At 39.4% G+C, this 22,863-nt stretch overlaps 1 protein-coding gene across 4 annotated transcripts in view; it reads right to left on the bottom strand.

The window, feature by feature from the left end:
* Positions 1-22,863, bottom strand: part of LOC122563672 (protein argonaute-4) — a 111,335-nt gene that overhangs the window by 24,806 nt on the left and 63,666 nt on the right. For all 4 annotated transcript variants that reach the window (XM_043717719.1, XM_043717720.1, XM_043717721.1 and 1 more), the window contains 6 exons: positions 15,840-15,973; positions 15,255-15,439; positions 13,243-13,402; positions 10,178-10,268; positions 9,465-9,689; positions 5,229-5,363 (listed from right to left, as the gene is read on the bottom strand). In XM_043717719.1, the coding sequence (XP_043573654.1) occupies positions 5,229-5,363; positions 9,465-9,689; positions 10,178-10,268; positions 13,243-13,402; positions 15,255-15,439; positions 15,840-15,973 (930 nt within the window). The remainder of the gene's footprint in view (positions 1-5,228; positions 5,364-9,464; positions 9,690-10,177; positions 10,269-13,242; positions 13,403-15,254; positions 15,440-15,839; positions 15,974-22,863) is intronic.

The raw sequence follows: 22,863 nt of genomic DNA, 5'->3' as shown, positions 1-22,863 counted from the left end.
GAGAACATTGATATTTTGTTTAAATGACATGTATATCAATTTCAAACCCCATGTTGGTCAGAAGGCTTGATTGCTAAAGCATAGGAATGTTTAATGTTTTGTTAAGGTTTTTTTTGTCAGTCAGGTGAGTTCTTTTACAATTCCTTCAAGGGAAGTAGGTATCGCTGGTTTGGCCCACATTTCTTGCCAATTCCTAACAGCCCAGAAGAGACAATCACATTGCTCTAAGTCTGGAGTCACATACAGGCCAGACCATGTGGGGATGGCAGATTCCCTTCCCTAAAGAACATTACTGAACAGGATGGTTTTCACGCCGGCTTTTAATTTCAGATTTTTATTGAATGTCGATGTTAGTGTATGCCATGGTGGGATTTAAACCCAGACCCTCAGAAGATTAGCCTGGCGTTCTGGATTGCTTAAAGCAAATAGGCATCTATCACTTGTATCATCACTGACATAATGCAAAATTGTCCTTTCGTAAAGGAACATGTTCTTTCTAATCATTAATTTGCCTTTGTTGCAATATTCTGTGAACGACATGCCACTATAAAGGGAAAGGGAAGTAGCAATGGTCACGAAGTACTGACTTATCAATACTGACTAGTGTGTATACTAGGAGAAAGTGAGGACTGCAGATGTTCCTGAAGAAGGGCTTGTGCCCGAAACGTCGATTCTCCTGCTCCTTGGATGCTGCCTGGCCTGCTGTGTTTTTCCAGCACCACATTTTTCAACTCAAGTGTGTATACTGCATTACTGTAGCTCAGAGTCCTGTAACAAATAGCAAAAAGGTCTTAAATCAAAGGAAGGGGCCATTTGCTCCTTGGTGTATACATGACTGAACACAAATTTATTGCAGCATTGTCTCCTGTGGGTCAGGAAGGGATTCAAAACATTGCTTGCTGATTGATGTGTTGCCTGAAGAAGGAAAGAACAAACAAAGAAACGAAAGGAAGAGAAAGATTTGTGTCTGTTTTACGCAACATCCCAGAGTGCTTTGTAGCCAATGAGGTACATCTGAGTGTAGATGCTATTTTAATGTAGGGTACATGGTGGCCGATTGCAATAACAAGCTCCCACAAACAGCTGTCAGATCATCTGTAACAGCTGTCAGATCATCTGCTTTTAGTTTTCTTTGTTTAGAGTTTGTGAGAAGATTTGACTGGGACAACACTACCATTATAGGGCTAGCGAAACAAAGAACAGCCAGGGAATTCCTAGAAGCATGGCACTCATCCACAAACTCCATCAACAAACACATCGACCTGGACCCAATATACCGGCCACTACAGCGGATAGTTGAAACTGACAACCGGAAGCGGCAGGGACAGGCCATTATAAATGCCGGAGGAAACACCACAGAAGCGCTTCACAGGAGGCTCCCAAGCACTGAGGATGTCACCTAGACAGGGGACGAAACGTTTGCAACAAAAACGTCCACACAGCGAACAGAACCACAGCAACGAGCACCCGAGTACAAATCTTCTCACAAACTTTGAACCAGATTATAGTCCAATAGGTTTAATTGGAAGCACACTAGCTTTCGGAGCGATGCTCCTTCATCAGGTGATTGTGGAGGGCTCGATCATAACACAGAATTTATAGCAAAAATTTGCAGTGTGATGTAACTGAAATTATACATTGAAAAACTGATTGTCTGTTAAGCCTTTCATCTGTTAGAATACAGTGATACTTTCACTTCTTAGATTAGAATCAATCTAAACATCAGGTCATAGACAGAGAACACAGGGGGCTAACATCTTCAACATATTGTCTAGCTATCACCATTGTTTACAGCTAACCCGAGAATGAAACTTTTTTAAAAAAAAGGGTTTTGTGATTTACACATGAAAGAAGTGAAACTATCAATGTATTCTAACAGATGAAAGGCTTAACAGAATCAATGTATAATTTCAGTTACATCACACTGCAAATTTTTGCTATAAATTCTGTGGTATGATCGAGCCCTCCACAATCACCTGATGAAGGAGCATCGCTCCGAAAGCTAGTGTGCTTCCAATTAAACCTGTTGGACTATAACCTGGTATTGTGTGATTTTTAACTTTGTACACCCCAGTCCAACACTGGCATCTCCAAATCCTACTCCAGATGTGGTCTCACCAGCTCCTTATACAGTAACAGTAAAACGCCCCTAAGTCTGGTGCTCCAAAACCCTTGAAATATAGACCAACACTCAATCAGCCTTCTCATTATCTGCTACACTTAATGCTAGGGCCTTCTGTGTTTCTACCCCAAAGACCCCTTGTGTTTCAGCTCTCTGCAATTTTTCTCTAAATAATATTCTGTTCTCATTTTCCTTCCATACTTTACAACTTCACAGTTTCCCAACTTATACTTCATTGGCCAATGTTTTTCCCACTTATTAGTACCTTTCTGTAAACTACTTGCATTTCTCTCACAAACTGCCTTTCCACCTATTTTTGTGTTACCTGCAAATATGACTATGGTACATTCACTGCCTTCCTCCAAGTCATAAACATATATTATAAACAGTTGTACTCCCAGCACCGATACCCATAAAATTCCACTGGTCATGGACTGCCAACCTGAAAAAGAATCCCTTATCCCCCCACCTAGATTCCTCCCACAAGCCAATTCTCTATTCATGCCAAGATACTAAAGCAGTGGGCTCTTTCTGATGATTTCATTTTTCAAGGTACCTTGTCAAATACTTTCTCCAAGTCCAAGTACAACACGTCTATTCATTTCCCTCTATCCATTCTTGTTGAGACTTCCTCAAAAAAACTCTAATAAATTAGCCAGACACTATTTTCCTACCATATACAGTAAAATCTCTTGCCTCAATAGAAGTGCAGCATCAGCACGGAAATCTAATTTTTTTTGCAAACATTATTGGTTGCTTTTCAGAGCAAACATATCCAAAAGGATAAATGTTTACATAGCACCTTGAACAAAGAGCCCTCTCAAGGATCATAAAAAGGGGTATGGAGAAAATAAATGTAAATTTAAAAGAGGTAACAATATTAGAAGGGGGCCCTCAAATATGTTTGGTCAAATATAGATTTAAATGCATACAAAAGGAGAGATGAAGAGGTCAAAAATCTATTTTGGATCTAAGACAGAGACAAATCTATAACTTAAGGAGAGAGATTTGGTAGAGATTTCAGTACACTAGCTACCAAAGGCTAACTAGCTACAAAGGCCAATGATAAAGGCCAACTGAATGTCAGAAGAAAAAAGGACAAAGCTGTGAGTTGGTGATAAGAGACCACAAAGTTAGATGGACAGGGTAGGTGGTGCAAAAACAGGACAGATTGGATTGCTATTTCAAGGAGGCATTAATAAACGCCTTGTCGGACCTGTGAGAGAATACAAAGGGGAGGAAGGATAGCTGAAATGGAATACAAGACAAAAATCATATAATTAGTATTTTAGATCAAGCCACAACATTGTCTGGCTGCTGGTCCAAATCATGTATAGATTCATAGCAACTTTCAGTATGAGAAGTTGTCATTATACTGGTACATACTCCACAAAACATTTTAGTTAACATAGAAGAATACAGCGCAGTACAGGCCCTTTGGCCCTTGATGTTGCGCCGATCCAAGCCCACCTAACTTACACTAGCCCACTATCCTCCATATGCCTATCCAATGCCCGTTTAAATGCCCATAAAGAGGGAGAGTCCACCACTGCTACTGGCAGGGCATTCCATGAACTCACGACTCGCTGAGTAAAGAACCTACCCCTAACATCTGTCCTATACCTACCACCCCTTAATTTAAAGCTATGCCCCCTCGTAATAGCTGACTCCATACGTGGAAAAAGATTCTCACTGTCGACCCTATCTAAACCCCTAATCATCTTGTACACCTCTATCAAGTCACCCCTAACCCTTCTTTTCTCCAATGAAAACAACCCCAAGTGCCTCAGCTTTTCCTCATACGATCTTCCTACCATTCCAGGCAACATCCTGGTAAACCTCCTCTGCACCCGTTCCAGTGCCTCCACATCCTTCCTATAGTATGGTGACCAAAACTGCACACAATACTCCAGATGCGGCCGCACCAGAGTCTTATGCAACTGCAACATGACCTCAGTACTCCGGGACTCAATTCCTCTACCAATAAAAGCCAGTACGCCATATGCCTTCTTCACCACACTATTTACCTGGGTGGCAACTTTCAAAGATCTGTGTACATGGACACCAAGATCCCTCTGCTCATCCACACTACCAAGTATCTGACCATTAGCCCAGTACCCCATCTTTTTGTTACTCTTGCTCAACATTTCAACCTTCTGCATGTAATCCTTTAAATTCTTCATCAAGTACCTTGCTTTAAAAATTTATTGAAGCAGCTTTCACCACTTTTTCTTTAGGTAGAACATTCAAAAACACAGCAAAACAAAATTCTTATCCCCTTCTAGATCTCTCACCACTAATTTTAAATCTGTGAAACAGCTTTGCTATGTTTTCTTCATAGGAGACAGGCATGGAACTATATACCAACAGGACTAACGTGCATTTGTAAAGACCCATATCAGTGTCCGGTACTCCTATTCACTTACAATCGTATCTCACATTTAAAATTAACTACACAGTCAGCCAGCCAGCCAGCTATCTCAACAGCTTTCAAAAATCACTCATTAATTGTACCTATGATGGTACAAGGAATAGTTTCGATTATATTTGTACTGCTTTTATTTATATGTAGTCTTTATAAATGGGTAAACTACAACATAACTATTTAATGAAGCGTCGTGACATTGTTATTGCCACCTACAAGGTGCTGTGTGGAGGGAGGTTTGTAATAGGATAGTGGATAGTGACAGATCTCAGCCAAAATCAATGCATTAACAGTTTAAAAGCATTGAACTGCTCGTAAAATGCAATACTGTACCATATGTACACAGTGATAATTCTGCAAACAAATGGTTAAAAACTACAATGGCAATTATATAGACAATCCTGAAGGAAATCAAAATGAGTTATTTTTGTGTTCCTGCTTCACAATTTTTGCTCCTTCTATCCTGAAAGCAGTTGTTTACACAAACATATCAAAGACTAATGGTGTCTTGTCTCGTTAGTTGCTCTTCCCTCATGAAGATTAGAAGGGTTGTGGGACAGTAATCGGGAGGGATCATGCTGGACACTCCTGCATTATATAGTTTATTTCCATAACAGAGAACGCATTTACCGAGAGTGATTGTTTTACAACAGCAGCATGTGTGCACATGAGGACACCTACCCGTTCACTTCTGTCAGCACAAAACAGTCGTGTATGATGTCGTTTCTGAACGACAAGGTACGTTATGCCAGGTCTGTAGTCCTCTTCCAGGCTAATGCAGGCTTTCCGAATGGCAATAAGCTCAGGCCAGGCAACCTATATGCAGGTTTGAACAGAAAATGAATTAATGTCGTAAGGACTTTTCTCATTCAATTGAATGTTATTTCCTTATAGTTAATTTTCAGCACATTGCTTATTCCACCAAACCTTGTCCAATAAAAAAAGGCTGTAGAACATGTTTAAGAGTAGGCCTCTCTAAGGTGACCATTCTTTTCCCAGGCTGAGCAAACTTCAAGCATTCAATACCACTGTGACTGTGCACAGAGATAAAAATTATGACTGCTAATACTTTTTGGTAGAAAGTTGACATGATTCAGTGTCTCAACAGTAGTGAAACCAAGGTCAGGAATTAGTATTACTGGAAATGACAACCAAACTTATGTATTTGTATGAAGCAACTGTCATGAGGCAGCTGAGCTACTTGAAAAACCCTGGGTTAAGATTCATCCCCAACTGTAACCAAAACTAGGCTTGCAAAGTTGGATTATAATAAAGTTCATGCACAATGCAATATTTTAGAAATCTGACATTAATGATTGGAAACAATGCATGTACAGAATTTAAATATATAACACAACAGCCAGTTTGTGGGTCTATTACAAAAGAGAACACAGATCTAAAAATACTTTGTTCAAATCATTGCAGGTTCAGATGACTGTCTCCAATAGCTAATGATCAGTAACCAGAGGAATGAAGTGGTTGGCATAAGTACTAGTAGAGGTGACACCAGGGCTCTTATATACCATGGTAATGTCCCTTCAACTGGGTTAAAAGGACTGGGTTCAAATCCAACCTACTCCAGACATGTCATAATATATCTGAAGGGTTGTTAAAAATATCTGCCAAGGGTTGCATGACAATATTTGAACATTTAGGATTTGGGAATGCATTACCTGAAGGCACCCTTCAACTGGGAACTATATAGATATCTGTAGAGAAAATATTGTATGTTGGAGACATAGGGACTTGTGCAAGTTACAATGAAATCACATTTGGATAACCTGAAATTCTGGTTATGTTGAAGTTATCAGCCATTCCCATCAGCTGTCAATCAAATCCAATGGGATAACACCCAAGATAAACTGAAATTTTAGACTGCTGACTTTGACTAATTCAAAGTCGTGTAAAATATAAAAAGAAGTGGCTCAGTGGTTAGCACTGCTGCCGCACAGTGCCAGGGGATTCGGGTTCAATTCTTCCCTTGGTCTCTGTGGAGTTTGCATGTTCTGTGTGGGTTTCCTCTCTCAGTCCAAAGATGTGCACATCAGGTGCATTGGCCATGCTAAATTACCCAGATGTTCAGGGATAAGCAAGCTCCCTGGATTAGTAGGGTTATAAGGATGGGGCAAGTCTGTGTGCAATGCTCTTTGAAGGGTCAGTGTGGGTTGAATGGCCTGCTTCCACACTGTGGGGATTCTATTTAATATTGCATGCAATTCTGGTCTTCTTCCTGTCGGAAGGATGTTGTGAAACTTGTAAGTCTTTTCTGAACCCTTCAAGGATGTTGCCAGGGTTGGAGAATTTGAGCTGTAGGGAGAGGCTGAAAAGGCTGGAGCTTTTTCCCCCTGGAACGTCGGATGCTGATGGCTGACTTTACAGAGGTTTACAAAATCATGAGGGGCATGGATAGGATAAATAAACAAAGTCTTTTCCCTGGGATGGGGGGGGGGGGGGGGGTCCAGAACTAGAGGGCATAGTTTTAGGGTGAGAGGGGAAAAAGATACAAAAACGGACCTAAGGGGCAACTTTGCCACACAGAGGGTAGTGCATGCATGAAACGAGCTACCAGAAGTAGTGGTGAAGGCTGGTACAATTACAACAGTAATTTGGCATCTGGATGGGTATATGAATAGGAAGGTTTTAGATGGATATGGGCCAAGTGCTGGCAAATAGGACAAGATTAGGTTGCAACATCTGGTCAGCGTGAACAAGTTGGACCAAAGGGTCTGTTTCCATGCTGTACATCTCTATGACTCACTAATGAATCAGAGTAGAGCTAGGCCATCCAACTGTGCAAAATCATGGAACCAATTCATTGTCTGACAACAAAATATCAATGTGAAAGGCAATTCAAATCCTATGGCTAAAATAGTCAGAAAATTAGAAGTGCTTTTGACCAGAGACAAATTGAAGTCAATACAGCAGGTGGACAACTGTGGTGCTGAGCAAGCATGTCTTCTCTCTCATTAGGAAGAGGGTGAAAACCACTACCTATCTCAATGTCGAAGCAGTTCATCTCTTGGCTCTTGGGTAGGTGGAGCTTCCCAGTTTTAGGCCAATTCTACAGCAAAGAGGTGGCACCCTGGCAAAGAGGCTGGATTACAAAGGTGCTCACCAGCACCAATGAATGGCAAATTCAAGACAAGGTATGGCATTATCATCCACTTAGTAAGCCATGAGGGTACAGCAGTTATGGAAACAATGCTGATGACACCAAAATTGGAGGTGTAGTGGACAGCAAAGATGGTTACCTCGGATTACAATGGGATCTTGATCAGATGGGCCAATGGACTGAAGTGGCAGATGGAGTTTAATTTGGATAAATGAGAGACGCTGCATTTTGGGAAAGCAAATTTTAGCAGGACTTATACACTTAAGGGGAAGGTCCTAGGGAGTATTGCTGAACAAAAAGTCCTTGGAGTGCAGGTTCATAGCTCCTTGAAAGTGGAGTCGCAGGTAGATAGGATAGCGAAGATGGTGTTTGGTATGCTTTCCTTTATTGGTCAGAGTATTGAGTACAGGAGTTGGGAGGTCATGTACAGGGCATTGGTTAGGCCACTGTTAGAATATTGCATGCAATTCCGGTCTCCTTCCTATTCGGAAGGATGTTGTGAAAGTTGAAAGGGTTCAGTAAAGATTTACAAGGATGTTGCCAGGGTTGGAGGATTTGAACTATAGGGAGAGGCTGAATAGGCTAGGGCTGTTTTCCCTGGAGCGTCACAGGCTGAGGGGTGACCGTATAGGAGGTTTATAACATCATGAGGGGCATGGATAGGATAAATCGACAAAGTCTTTTCCCTGGGGTGGGGGAGTGCAGAACTAGAGGGCATAGGTTTAGGGTGAGAGGGGAAAGATATAAAAGAGACTTAAAGGGCAACTTTTTCACGCAGACGGTAGTACATGTATGGAATGAGTTGCCAGAGGAAGTGGTGGAGGCTAGTACAATTGCAACATTTAAAAGGCATCTGAATGGATGTTTGAATAGGAAGGGTTTGGAGGGATATGGGCCAGGTGCTGGCAGGTGGGACTAGATTGGGTTGGGACATGTGGTTGGCATGGACAAGTTGGACCGAAGGGAGTGTTTCCTTGCTTTATATCTACTGACGATTAACTGCAAAACAATCTCACCCATGTCCTGAACCAGTATGCATGATGTAACGTTTTTGACAAAGATGAAAACAGACTTTTTGACACATTTTAGAATATAGTGCTTAGATATTTAAGATTAAATGTGTAATGGTAGAAAGTGAAAGTAATCTACGTCAAAATGGATGACACAGTAAACTAGTCTCTTCTTGCAATAGAGTTCAAGAAATCACAGTACTTTGCAAATGCCAAGAAACATCCTGTGCAATGAGACTAATACAATCTCCTGCATGACCTCTAGCATTTTTGAGGTGTGAATCAGGAAAGTGGGCAATGTGCATTAATAGAAAAGGAAGATCATCATTAACATAGATAACTGTCCTGTTCAACCAAGATAGCTTGATGCTGTTGAGTCCAGCAGTCATTCTTGCCTCCCATCATGGCCAAATTACTGCTAATGCATCTAGGGAGATTAGGAACCTGAAAACATCAGTGATAACAGCTCACCAGCCAGATAATGGAGGCCATCAATAAGCAGCATGAATACAAACCAACTATTCTAGAGGCCAGTTTCAAGAAGTTTTTATTATGGAATGTCACAAAGCTGGTCCCTTTTTTTGAAATGCTGCTCTTCAAGGATAATTTTTGGTTTTTCCAGAATGGTCGTAAAACCATTAAAATCTAGAGAGCAGATTCCCCTGACATGACTCATGAATTCACTGCAAATTGCTCTTTCAAAGAACCACATGACTTAAATGAGCTAACATACCTTCTTATGCATTATACTACTACATGATTCCATGATTTATTAAGTATCTCACCAACACATACCTGTTTCATTTGTCCTTCAGAAACTCCACCCCTGTAGTAGATAATGCGTGTTGGCTTGAAGCGGGTTGATTTGTAAAATTGAATTAGGAGCTCACGCACCATGTTGGATAAATCCTGAATCACCTCTTGACTGAACAGCAGGTCCTGAGAAGTTTCTTGTCTTGATGTCTGCACACGTACTGTTGCACAGTATCGGCTGGGATGCCCATCCATACTACCAACTACCTGGAAAGCAAACAAAATCTTAAATATTTAATTGCAGTTTGTTGTAGGTTAAACCAGTACCACAGCATCACAAACAACTGTGGAGGGAGGAACTTTCTTGAAATATACATTTCGATAGAAGATATATAGTTGAATACATGACAAAAACACTACCTTCCATTAACCTAATTAGAAAAGCTACCCAAGAACAGCAAGTTATTTCCCTCTTGCATATTCTTGAGCCACAAGACATACTTTTTCCTGTTAACACACTGTACCTGATATTAACGTGAGCAGTGACCCACTATCAGTATCTTTGCTGCATGTTTTCAGCCAAATATTGCTCTGGCTAATTTTTGTCTTCAACAGAGGGTATTATATTCCAATTGAGGGCTTCAACTACTGCTCAGCAAACTTCTGTATTTGGCACATTTACTTCCTGAACCTATGTTTAATCAATTTTTCAACATTGTCACGAATTGTTTTCTAATATAGCATTCAAAACTTACTGCAGCAATGGAGGGTTTCTTGCCGTCTCCAGCTGGAGGGTGTGTGACATCAGCTCCCAAGAAGATGACAGGCTGCTGGAACACAGATGGCCTAAATATAATACAAATGTTCACATTTTTAAAAATGCAATAGTGGGCTTCAACTGTGTAATACTTAACTGATTAATAAAGGTAAAAAAATTATGGCTTAGGCGAATCCTTAAGATAATATATAATAAATATATTAAGAGAGTCAAAGATTTCAAGCACAAAGAGGCCCTTTGGACCCATCATGTCCACATGAATACATGAAAAGGCCTCACAGCGCCTCAGGTGACTGACTGTGTGGAGTTTGCACGTTCTCCCCGTGTCTGCATGGGTTTCCTCCGGGTGCTGCGGTTTCCTCCCACAGTCCAAAGATGTGCTGATCAGGTAAATTGGCCAAGGTAAATTGCCCGTAGTGTTAGGTAAGGGGTAAATGTAGGGGCATGGGTGGGTTGCGCTTCGGCGGGTTGGTGTGGACGTGTTGGGCCGAAGGGCCTGCTTCCATGCTGTAATGTAATCTAATCTAATTGGTCACCATGCAGCTATGTACTCTTGTTCCATTTGCCAGCACTTGAACCATAGCTTTTTACACTTTGGCTTTCAAATGTTCACCTAGTTATTATTACACAAATGTTGCAAAAGGTCTCCAGCTCTATCATCCATTCAAGCAGTGAGTTCCAGATAGCCACCATCTTCTGGATTACAAAAATTTCCTGCTGTACTGTGGTCAGAGAGTATTTGAATATTAATGTCAAGACCCTGGCAGTCTCCTCTCACAGCAGCCTGGGATATATCTGGGCCAGTATTTTTAATCAAATTTTATGCTCCCTCCCTTTCGAATGTAATTTGTTCAAATAAATCACAGACCTCCTCTCTGATTTCTATACTTAGATCATCCTTCTCTACAGTGAATAGAGATGCAATGAACTCTTAAAACCTCACCTATGTCTTCTGGTCCACACAGTTTGTCACTTGGGTCCCAGATAGGCCCTACTTTTTCCTGATCATGCATGTGTCCTATCCTAAGTAGTCATTAACTTTCAAGCATTTGCTGTGACCAAGTTGCAATAATGATGCACATAGATCACATGATGTCAGTAGGCAGGAAAATGACCTTACAAATAACATCAAATGCTGAAGCCATAAACTATGTTTGCTTTAGTTTTAAATGTTGTCATTATTATTGCAGCTTTAATAAGAAACGGTTGGTATTAGGTGTTGCATCCCATCACCCAATCATGGGAGCCAATGAAAGGAATAAAAAGTTAAGAAAATCAGAATAATCTACAGTATTATCTAGCCTGATTTGAGAGAAAATTACAACTTTACATCAACAACTGTTTAAACACGAGCATGTAGATAATAGATGGACAAACAATAGATGTCATCTGTATTCCCAAAGAAACTCAGCTCTGTTTGAATATTTATTACATGTTATCTACATCAGATGTGTTGCATCACGTCAGATGGACGTGCATGCTAGATTTGGAAAATGCTTCCTCTTTCTGCTTGGCTACCAAGAAAACTTGGTAGATACTTGGAATTTAATGACTTTGTAATATACTAATGCACTTATTACTTCCACTTCAATTCCAATACCCTAATCTAGCTATTCCAGCACCACAACAATGCCAGTACCATCTCAAAGTGGAACCTTGCTCAGATACATTATACCCACAAAAAACAAGACAAATCCACTCTGGCCAATCACCACCACTACCCCACTCTCAACCATCAGCATGGTGACGAAAGGTGTGTCAAGTGCCATCAAGTGGCACTTACACGCTCACCAACGTTCAGTTTGGGTTTCATCAGAAAAACTTGCTCATTCTCATTAAAACCTTGATCCAAAACACAGGTAGGAACAGAATTCTAGAAGCAAGGTGAGTAATTGCTCAATCAGGGTGCATTTAACAAACTGTGAAAATCTTATGCTCGAAATGTTGACTCTCCTGCTCCTCGGATGCTGCCTGACCGGCTGTGCTTCTCCAGCGCCACACTTTTTGACACTAATCTTCAGCATCTGCAGTTCTCACTTTCTCCTCCCTGTGACATCAAGACCGCCAAGTAAAGTAGAATCAGAGAACATCTATGCCAGTTGGAGTCATACCTACCACAAAGCATGATGATTTTGGTTGCTAGAAGGCCAAACTTCAACCCAGGACATCACTGCAGGAGTTCCTCAAGACAGTATTCTTGGATTAACAATCTCCAGTTGCTAGTTTAGTGACTTCCCTAATATCACCAACTTCAGAACCCATGAAGTCACATGGCATCAGGTCAAACATGAGTAAGGAAACCTTATGCCAAGTACCACCTAGCATCAAATCAACATAGCTGATGAATCAACACTTCATGCTGAACACCAAGTGGAAACAGGAGAGAGAGGAGAGTGTTAGTGGTTTTCAAATGCCCACTAAAATTGGCTTGGTGATATCACTAAGTGGGGAGTCTGCAGAAGGTGGATGGAAACCAAAAGGGAAAGACATGCTTGGCTTCATTCTCACCAATATAACTGTTGCAGCTGCATCTAACTGCAACAACTGCCAAAGGCTCCTTTTGACAATACCTTCCAAACAATGACCTCCACCACATAAATGAACAAGGAAAAGGAATGTTGGACATTACCAATAAAAGTCAGACAACATCTAGATCTGAAACTATAATCATCATTCCTTCACTCTAACTGGGTCAAGATCTTAAAATCTCTAACAGCACCATGGGCATACTTGCATCATGTCGACTGTCGTGGTTCAAAAAGAGAGTTCACTAGCACCTTCCCATGGGAGAGTAGGGATAGGCAATAAATGCTCGTCTTGCCAGTGATGTCAACATCTCATGAAATAATTTGCCAATATGCTTCATGCAACAGCTATCAAACATCTCAAAATGTGGAATCTTCCAGTTATCTCAACAAATACAATGAATAATTTGTTGCGTCGCTTTTGATACAGACTCTATGTAGTACTGGCAAGTTGGCCTTCAAAAGTTAGTGCATTAAAGCAATGGAAGCTGGGCAAATGCAAAATGAATATATTTACCGTTGATGAGGTACAAGGACGTTATTGATTCCACCAAGTTTTGCATTGATCTTTAAACAGAGATTTGATAAAGTCTGTGGGGATGTTTTGACCACATTCTTCACCTGAACACATTGTGTTGCCATTCCCAATAGTGTGTCACCTACACGTTTCACTTCAGCTAGAAGAGAAAATGCAAGTTTGAAAAACTGTCATTTCCAAAGAACAGAGAATTTATTATGGGTTCCCAAACAGGAAAAGAATGCCTACATTCTGCTCCTGATATTAACATTTCTTTAATTTAAAGTCAAAGACATCATCCAAATAAATTTGTTGTCCATCCTGTGAACAGTTCTTCAGAACAAATCTAATTTTTCCTTGGGATTACTGCATTAGTATATTTGATATCACAAACCAAGTAGAAGATTTATATCATTTCATTTCACCAAACCTTTTGTTATTTATAGAATCATAGAGTCATACAGCACAGAAACAGACCTTCGGTTCAACTACGCAATGCCGACCATAATCCTAAACTGAACTAGTCCCATCTGGAACGCTTGGCCCAAATCCCTCAGACATTTCTTATTCACATACTTATCTGAATGTTTTAAAATGTTCTAACTATACCCACATTCACCAGTTCCCTTGGTAGTTCATTCCACACATTAACTTCTTTAAAAATAAAAAGTCCCTAATGTTTTTTTTAAAAACCTTTCTCCTCTCACCTTAAAAATACACCCCCTAGTCTTGAAATGTCACACCTTTGGAAAAGGATATCTACCATTCACGTTATCTATACCCCTCATTATTTTATAAGCCTCTAAGATCACCTCTCAACCTCCTATGCTCCAGTGAGAAAGGTTCCAGCCGATCTTTATAACTTAACCCTTCCATTCCCGGTAACATCCTGGTAAATCTAAATTTAATGACCTTCTACTCGGCATTATGGAATGATCACGTGGTGAAATGTTAGAAAGATCGCCACCACAATCTATCAAGCAAATAATGTATCATCATGAAAAATAATTAGCCCTTTAATAAAAAGGTTGATATAACCACATCTGTAATCTGCAAGTACAGAAATTATGATTTTCAGGTTGCAAAATATTTTTACATTAGTTTATATTTCGCTACTTGCCCACCATCCACTACACTGCAGGCACACAGTTGTGCCAACAAACCGGCATAAGTTGAGCAAAACTGCTTTAACATGCTTGTTGGAGCCATAGTTGTAGCACAGTTGGATTTTCCTTCTCAGAGAGCTTTTCTGTTGCCATCAATGTCCTCTTAAATTAACTCAGATAGGAAGTGCAGAGCATAATTTTCAGTTGTAAGTCTACATTCCATCAATGCTACAAAGTTGTGAAACCTTTCATATTTCTCACAAATCCATATCAAAAATTACCAAGACTAAAACATTTAATAAAGGAACCCAAAAAGCATGGAATGTTGAATATGGATGGAAAATGGTAGTTTGTTTCAATATGGCAATGGCAATGTTTCAAAGTTCACTACCAATTCCTGGATTGTTGATTGCAAGACGACAGACTGGATCAACTGGGACTGTGTCCACTGGAATTTAGAAGAAATTTAGAAGCACTTTAAGACATAAAACTCTGACAGTGCTGGACAGAACTGATAACAGTGATGTGTGCATTTTAGGCAGACGAAGAAACACTGTCACTCAGAGGGTGGTGACCCTGTGAAATTCTTTACAATAGAAGGCAGTGGAAGCCAAGTCACTGAATGTACTTAAGGAAAAGATACACAGATTTCTATAGGCTAATGATGTCAGGAGTATGGGGAGAGAACAGAAATATGGTGTTGAGATTCAGGATCAATAATGATCATATTGAATGGAGGAGCAGGCTCAATCGTCTATTCCTGGTACTATTTTCTATGTAATACTTGCATTGCAGCTCCTGAAGAAAGGTGAATTTCTTTATTTTGCACTCGGTGGCATCCAAACTCCACTACAACCTAAAATTAGGAAAGAGAAGGCAAAAATATACATTAAATCTTTTACATACCATATACAGGGGTTTTTCCAGGTAGGATGACCACAATCAACTGTAGACCAACATAAGTCATCTTCAAGTGCTTAAACATAGGTTCAACACTGTCTGCACCTTGGGCATATTTACAAAAACATGGTTGCCCCTGAATAGGCATCCCAGCATCTTTTGAAATTTTACGCAGCTGGTCAGTAAAATTTCTGGAGAAAGAGAAACAGCAAGAATGAGGAACATAATTAAAACTAGACAGAATAAGAGCATCCACTCCCACCTATATCCAGCACTTCGAAAATTAATGTCAACCAGTTTCAATTTGACGCCACCATGGCCTTCAAACATTTGACACAGTAGAAGTAGTGTTCTTTATTTTATAACTTGCAGTAATTTCAATGTAAACAGTAAAAACAGTACACCGTTCAGGTGTATTTTCACTAGTACAATATTATGCAGACTAGAAGAAACTGGAAATTTTGGGTTGGAAGAAGTAGTTGACCAAGATACACAAGAACATTTTGAGCACAAGTTTTTTTTTTACATGAATGATTTTCAGCAAATATTGAATAAAATGAACCCGAAACCAACAAGACATCAGATGCTTACTTTAGGACTTCCTCCCGACACTGTTTCTGTGGTGCAAAGCAAGCAACTGCCCAGACTTTGATCTCAATGCCAGCATAGAATTGTTTGCCTCTCATGTCCCACACCCCTTGATTTGGGGTAGCAACAGTCTTATTCTGAAATAAATGCACAGGGGTTGGGAAAGTGAAAAAAAACCTATTAAAGACAGGCAATGAATAATGGCATACTTAAACCAATATAACTCTTGTTTTTCTTTTGCACTATTCTCAACCTGAACTGCAAAGTACTGACGGAAACCAATATCTAAAAATTTGGGAACAAGAACCTCAGACTGGTTTTTGTTCTCCACAGTTGTCAGTATATTCAAATACAGAACAAATTTAACAAAACTTCCAAAGGGAAAGTAATAAATCTCTTCCCATATTTGGAGTGAACTAAGCAGGGCAGGCAAGCAAATTTAAATTATATTTGAAAACAGGCTCACAGGCAACATGATAACAGGTTGCCCATTCCCAAAACCCTTAGATGGTTCATGGTTTTGAGCATATTTTTTCGATGCTTTCCAGTATTAAGTGGGATCTATGCAAAAATAAAAATTAGCCAGATTGAAGCACAGTTATCACCTGATGTAATTCCTTTTCCAAATAATGGCAACATCTTAAATATAAACATTATAAATATCTCCAAATGAATATTTTAATCATGCACATGAATTGATTACAACATAAAGCTCTTGGATCTCTGCCAATAAAGCCCAATTCATCCTAGTAGGCCAAAACAACGTTACAGCAAATCATGTATAACACGATGGGATTACTAGCTTTAGTGGAATAGTCCTCATTCTTCCACTAAATTACCCAGCATCAATCATTAGATAAGTCACCCATGTCCAACCATAAATCAAAACAAGCCAAATGATACAATCCCTTAGATTCCAGCTGAAGCGTATCAACGCAAGTTCCCTTTCCAATGTATTATAATTGCAACCCACATGGCCATCTTTAGCTCCTTTTTTGGACCAGCGAAAAAAGCAGCAGCAATGCGAGATTAGGCAACAAAATTCCAATGCCCCATTCTCCCAATCAGGGGAGACTTTCTTATAGCATTGTTAACGGCTTGCAAATAAAATCAGCAAATATTAATAAAACAAACTATAAAATGTAGCATACCAACTGCAAATACAAGCAATATTAAAATTTTCAAATCAGCAAAAACAAATATATTGGGAGACAGAAAGACAGAGTACAGACATGGCTTCCAGAGGATGCAGAATTTATGTAATTAGCTAATTTCAGCAAAATTACTTTATACCTCCAAAAACAAGTCTCTATTCTGGTTATTCTTCACATACTATGGACAACTTCAACAGCATCATATTTCAGAAGAAAAAAAAACAAGATCAAAGATGAAGCTAAACACCACTAATCAAACTGCAACCTTTCTGGTCAAGTTTAAGAGAATTGTGGCTCTCCCTTGAATTGAAAAACTACTATTATAAATTGATTTGTGTGAACTCAAGCCCACTTCCTTCTACCTCTCTCGCATGGTCTGCCAACAAACAATAGCACAGAATACAGTTAACTTACCACTGCATGCTTGTGCTCAACAGCAATATTTTTTTGTTTAAAACCCCTTACCTAAAATTATAGGAGAAAGCCCATTTTGACAACTGGGGCTCAAATTTGAGACCCCATAAAGTCAAAGATCACAGAAAAAGCAAACCATTTCAAAGCTAAACCACTGTCCTCGACTATCCTTGCATTACCACTGCCACTTGTCACTCCCCACCAAAAGAAAACACTCAATATGAACATTCCAATAGGGAGCAGGAGTAAGCCATTCAGCCTAGGAATGATGTTACCCTGGTGGGCAGACAGGCCATTTTGGTTTGAGGAGGAAGAATTTCTTCACTCAAAGCCTGCTCCACTATTTAGTGAAATCATGGCTAATTTGACCCGAAGCTCAACTCCACACTCACACTTACCCCAGATAATCTTTCACCCCCTTGTTTACCAAGAATATATCCAGCTCTGCTTTGAATATATTCAAAAGCTCTGCATCCATCACTCCTTCAGGAACAGTGTTCCAAAAATTCACGACTCATACAGAAAAATAAATTTCACCTCAACTCTTCCCCATCCCACCCACAAGAATTGTGACCCTTTATTCTAGATTTCTTCCCAAGAGAAAACACCCTCTATGCATCAACAAGCCCCTCCAAGATCTTGTGATTCAAATAAGTCGCATTTTACTATTAGAAAGACCACACAAACTTAGCTTGTCTGACCTTTCCTCATAAAACAAAATAGATTATTTCAAAGTAAAAGTCTAGTAAATGATATCAGAGTAGTTTCCAATGCATTTACATCCTTCTGATGTTATAGCAGTACTCCAAATGGGGTCTCACTAATGTCCTGCATGAATTAAGTAAAGACTACCTACCCTGTATTCAATACCCCTCATGATAAATAATATTCCATTAGCATTCCTAATTACATGCTGTACCTGTATATTAGCCTTTTGAAAATCACACATTAGGATACCTAGATCCTCAGCACCTCAATGCTGCAATGTTCACCATTTAGATAACATGCTTCCTTAGTCTTTCTACTAACAAACAATTTCATATTTGGCCACACTATACTCCACTGCATAACTTACTGCCACACTATTGTCATCAACAAATTTGGCCTAAAAATACCATTGTTTTATTCAAATTTCTTCACCCAGAGCGGTGAGACTGTGGAATTCTCCGGCATAGAAAGTGGTCAAGGCCAAGACGTTTTGCGCATTTCAAAGAGTTAGGTATAGCTCCTGGGGCTAAAAGGCATAGAGAGAGAAAGCAGGAACAGGGTACCAAGTTGATGATCAGCTATGATCACAATGAATAGCAGAACAGGCGGAGAAGGGCCAAATGGTTTATTCTTGCTCTAATTTTTTTATCATCTCATCCTTTTCAAAGTCATTTACGTAAATTGTAAACAGATGATTAGATTCTCTACAGTGTGGAAACAGGCCCTTTGGCCCAACAAGTCCACACCGACCCTCCGAAGAGTAACCCATGCAGCCCAATTTACCCCTGACTAACGCATTTAACACTATGGGCAATTTAGCATGGCAATTCATCTGAACTACACATTTTTGGACTGTGGGAGGAAACCGGAGCACCCGGAGGAAACCCACGCAGACACTGGGAGAATGTGCAAACTCCACACAGACAATCACCTGAGGCTGGAATCAAACCTGGGACCCTGGTGCTGTGAGGCAGCAGTGCTAACCACTGAGCCACCGTGCTGCCCTTGAGCCACCGTGTTCCAAAATGAATTCCTGAGGCACACCACTTGTGCATCTAGTCAACCTGAAAAAGACCCCAATCATGCCTACACTCTGCTTCCTGTTAACCAATCTTTTATCCACACCATTATGCTACCTCCCACACCAGGAGCTTTTGTTTTCCCACAATGGCATTTGATAAATTGCCACAAAGATTTTTTGAAAATCTAAATACAGTATACCATCTTTTGTCCACAGCAAGTTACTTTCTCAGCCAATTCTAAACAGATTGCCTAAACATGATTTCTCTCTCTCAAAACCATGCGGACTCTGCCCGATTACCTTGAGCTTACCCAAGTGTCTTGCTATGACTTGTGTAACAATGCTTCTAACATTTTCCCTATGGCGAAGGTTAAATAACTGGTCAGTAGCTTCTAGCTTTCGGTCTCTCCCTCTTTTGAATAAAGTTGTTACATTTGTTATTTTCCAAACTAATTGGATCCTTCAAGAATCTAGAGTGTTTTGGAATACCAAATGCATCGTCTATCTCACTTGCCATTTCTTTTAAGATCCTAAGGTGAAATCTATTAAGATCTGGGCACTTGGCAGCCAGTAGCTCTAATATTTACTCAGTTTCTTCATGGTTATACTTTTCCTACAACTTCCCCCTCCCTTTTGTTTCCGAATTTAGAGTTGCTTCTGGATTGTTACTTGTATCTCCTATATTAAAGTCAGATGCAAAATAAATAGAGATTTATTTTAATCTCTATTTTACATTTGTCAAACTCCCAAGATTCATTTTCTATGGAACCAATGCTCACTTTTACAAGATTAAGAACCTTTTAAAATATTTTAGGAACCCTTACTATATGTTTTTTGGTCTCAGGCCGACTTTCTCAATAATTGTCTCCTCATTAATTTTTAAGTCATTCTTTGCTGGTTTTTATATTCAGTTCAATATTAAATGCTTGGAATATAACTGACACCACATATGGGTGCAGTGCAAGGAGTGAAATTGGTTAAGAGCTTTAGTCATACTATTGGTTCCAACTTTGTTACCACAGATGTAAAAAACAAAAGAGATGTACACACACTATCAAGACGAGTGGGAGAGGTTACACGAACAGAAGGATAGTACTGGCCTTGGATGAAATACAGGCATTGCTTGTGAAAGCTGTGGGAAAACTGCAGATAATGCAAGACACTTGGACAAAAGAAAGTGGTAATTGTAATGTGTTGCTCACAGTATTTTGTAAGAAACTGAAGGCTTCTATATCCTACTACATTGAGTTAGTTTTACATTTCAGTGATAAGACTAACTTTCCTTTTGCAATCATGAAAATAAATGACCATGGACTCAACTCCTGAATCTTCAATTTGTTGAGTTTTCCGATAACATCGAGGATCAGCATTTCACTTTTGCATATGCTACAATTCTCAGATGCTCAAATAGGTTTGGAGTAGAATTGCAAAGCTTTGTTGAAAGAATCTGTAACTAAACGTCCCCTCCCATTAGGGAATGCAAACCTTAAACATCAACTTTACCAGAAAGACATAGATCAAACTGGGTGATGTCAGGCCAGATAAAAAATAAAACCCAAAGAAGTTGATATTTAAAAAAAGTCGTCACATTCTATTTTAAAAGCAGCATAATGATAAAGGCACAACAATTAGGTCTCTCAGCAGTGCACTCAAAAGAACAGATAAACATACACAAACTAGCTAGCCATTCAGCTTATAATGCCTATGCATTCTCCTGCTTTTTGTAGTACACCCATAAATTAATATATCTGCACTCAATTTCCTTCTGAAGATAAATGACTTATTATTTCCACTACATTTTTTGGCAGTACATTCATAATCCTAATTTGTTACAGGAGATAATTTGTCTTTGTTGCTTTGGATATTTTTGACAACTAAAAATTTTTATTCTGTGTTTGCTGATCTCCTAGCAACAACAGTTCTGTTGTATCTAATTTTTTTTAAACTTTTGAATATTTCTATTCCATACTTCCTTTAGTTCTCAAGCTGAGCTCAGTTGGATAGAGCATGGTGCTGTTAAGACTGATTTTAAAAATCACACCACTGACCAATATCTTGAAGCACAGCAAGTTCTCAAAAGGCATCAAAGAGTAGATGCTAAAGCTGTTGCCCCTGGCTGGACAGTTTGAATCAAGCTCTTGGGATTAGGAGCCAGCCATTTAAAAGCAGAAGAAATTTCTTCATAAGGTTGTGAATCTTTGCTGCTCTCTACCCAAAATGGTTGTTCGAGCTCAGGTCATTAAGCATATTGAAGATTTATATCAATAGACTTTTGGAATAAAGAGAGGAATTAAGGAATATGAAAATAGGAGGTAAAATTGGAAAATCATCCATGATCTTACTGAATGGTTGAGCAGGTTCAACATGGCAGTGTAGTCTAATACTGCTCCAATTTATATCCTTAGAGAATCGATGGTTAAGGAGAAATATTCCAGTTTCCAAGTCACCTCAACAACTACTCACCCATAAAGGTGACTTCTCACTGTTAACTTGATTCTATTAACTCCATTAGAGAAAATATTCAAGATTTGTACACTAATCAGAAAATTTATTTTATGAAGAGATCCCTTTTCTCCAAGAAGCTATACCATAATTTCCTTAACTATTTTTCATAAATTCCTCTCTGGACCAGCAAATGAATGCATTTGCTACAGGTCTGATGGATGAGCTCATTGCCTTCCATGCAGCAAGAAACCTCAGACAGACATGCCTCAGCAATAGACAGACAGACACACACAAAGATTTAGGCATTATGCTAACACATTAATGTATTTTTAAAAACTTACAGAAGGAAACACAAAGACCAATCATTGAACCGGCATATTCAAATAAAAGAAACTAGTTGGGCAATACTTGCAGAATTGCTGGTTCAGCTAACGTTCAAAGTAGTGTTTGGAATTGACTTAGCAGTGATACTTTACTGACAAAGACAAATTCCAAGGAAAGCATTTGGTCTGGTGCAAAGCACCTTTAATGTTTTGGTGTTCAGTCTCTCACTGGAAGAATATCAAAGCAAGGCCAAAGAGTAAAGAGATTCTCTAACATGCGCTCCTCATATCAGCATAACCTTGGATTCAGACGCTAAACTGAAATTAATCTAGCATTCTCTGGAAGCTCTGATAGAATGAAAAAAACTTTTGGTGCATGACAGAACAAAGACACATTAACCAACTACACAAAATTTTAAACCATTTACAAAAGTTAGAATGGGCTTGTGTTTAATAGAAACACATTTTGCAAATCTACCAGAAACTGTCATAAAAATTTAATTGTCTGAAGCAATCTGATCTTAAAAGAACATGAGCTTGTGCACAAATGAAAGCAATGCACAAGCGACAGCTGCAGGGGCAAAGATGGCCACTGGGGCAGTTAGGACAACGGGAATTTGGAAAATAGAGAATTTGCACATGGTAACCTCTGAAATTGACCTATTGTCTTTCTAACCTTTTGTATGTGGAGGGCAATGCAAAAAATGAGAAGTGAATGAAAATTGAAGAAACTTGAAGTTTATAAATGAAATCTGCATCAATGACTTCACTTGGAACAAAACAAAGGGAGTGAAATTCGCAAATCCTACTGGGTCCCAACTATTTTTAATCTTTTACAGTTTGCAACTACTATCTGTTTGAACATGACAGGCCACAACTGAAGCAGCTTGCTTGATTTCAATCGCTACCAAGAAGAAATACTACAATAGTAGTGGGCGGCACGGTGGCACAGTGGTTAGCAC

This window comes from Chiloscyllium plagiosum, chromosome 27 (genome assembly GCF_004010195.1).
Source record: "Chiloscyllium plagiosum isolate BGI_BamShark_2017 chromosome 27, ASM401019v2, whole genome shotgun sequence".
Classification (NCBI taxonomy): Eukaryota; Metazoa; Chordata; class Chondrichthyes; order Orectolobiformes; family Hemiscylliidae; genus Chiloscyllium; species Chiloscyllium plagiosum.
This window is presented reverse-complemented; position numbering and strand designations above follow the sequence as displayed.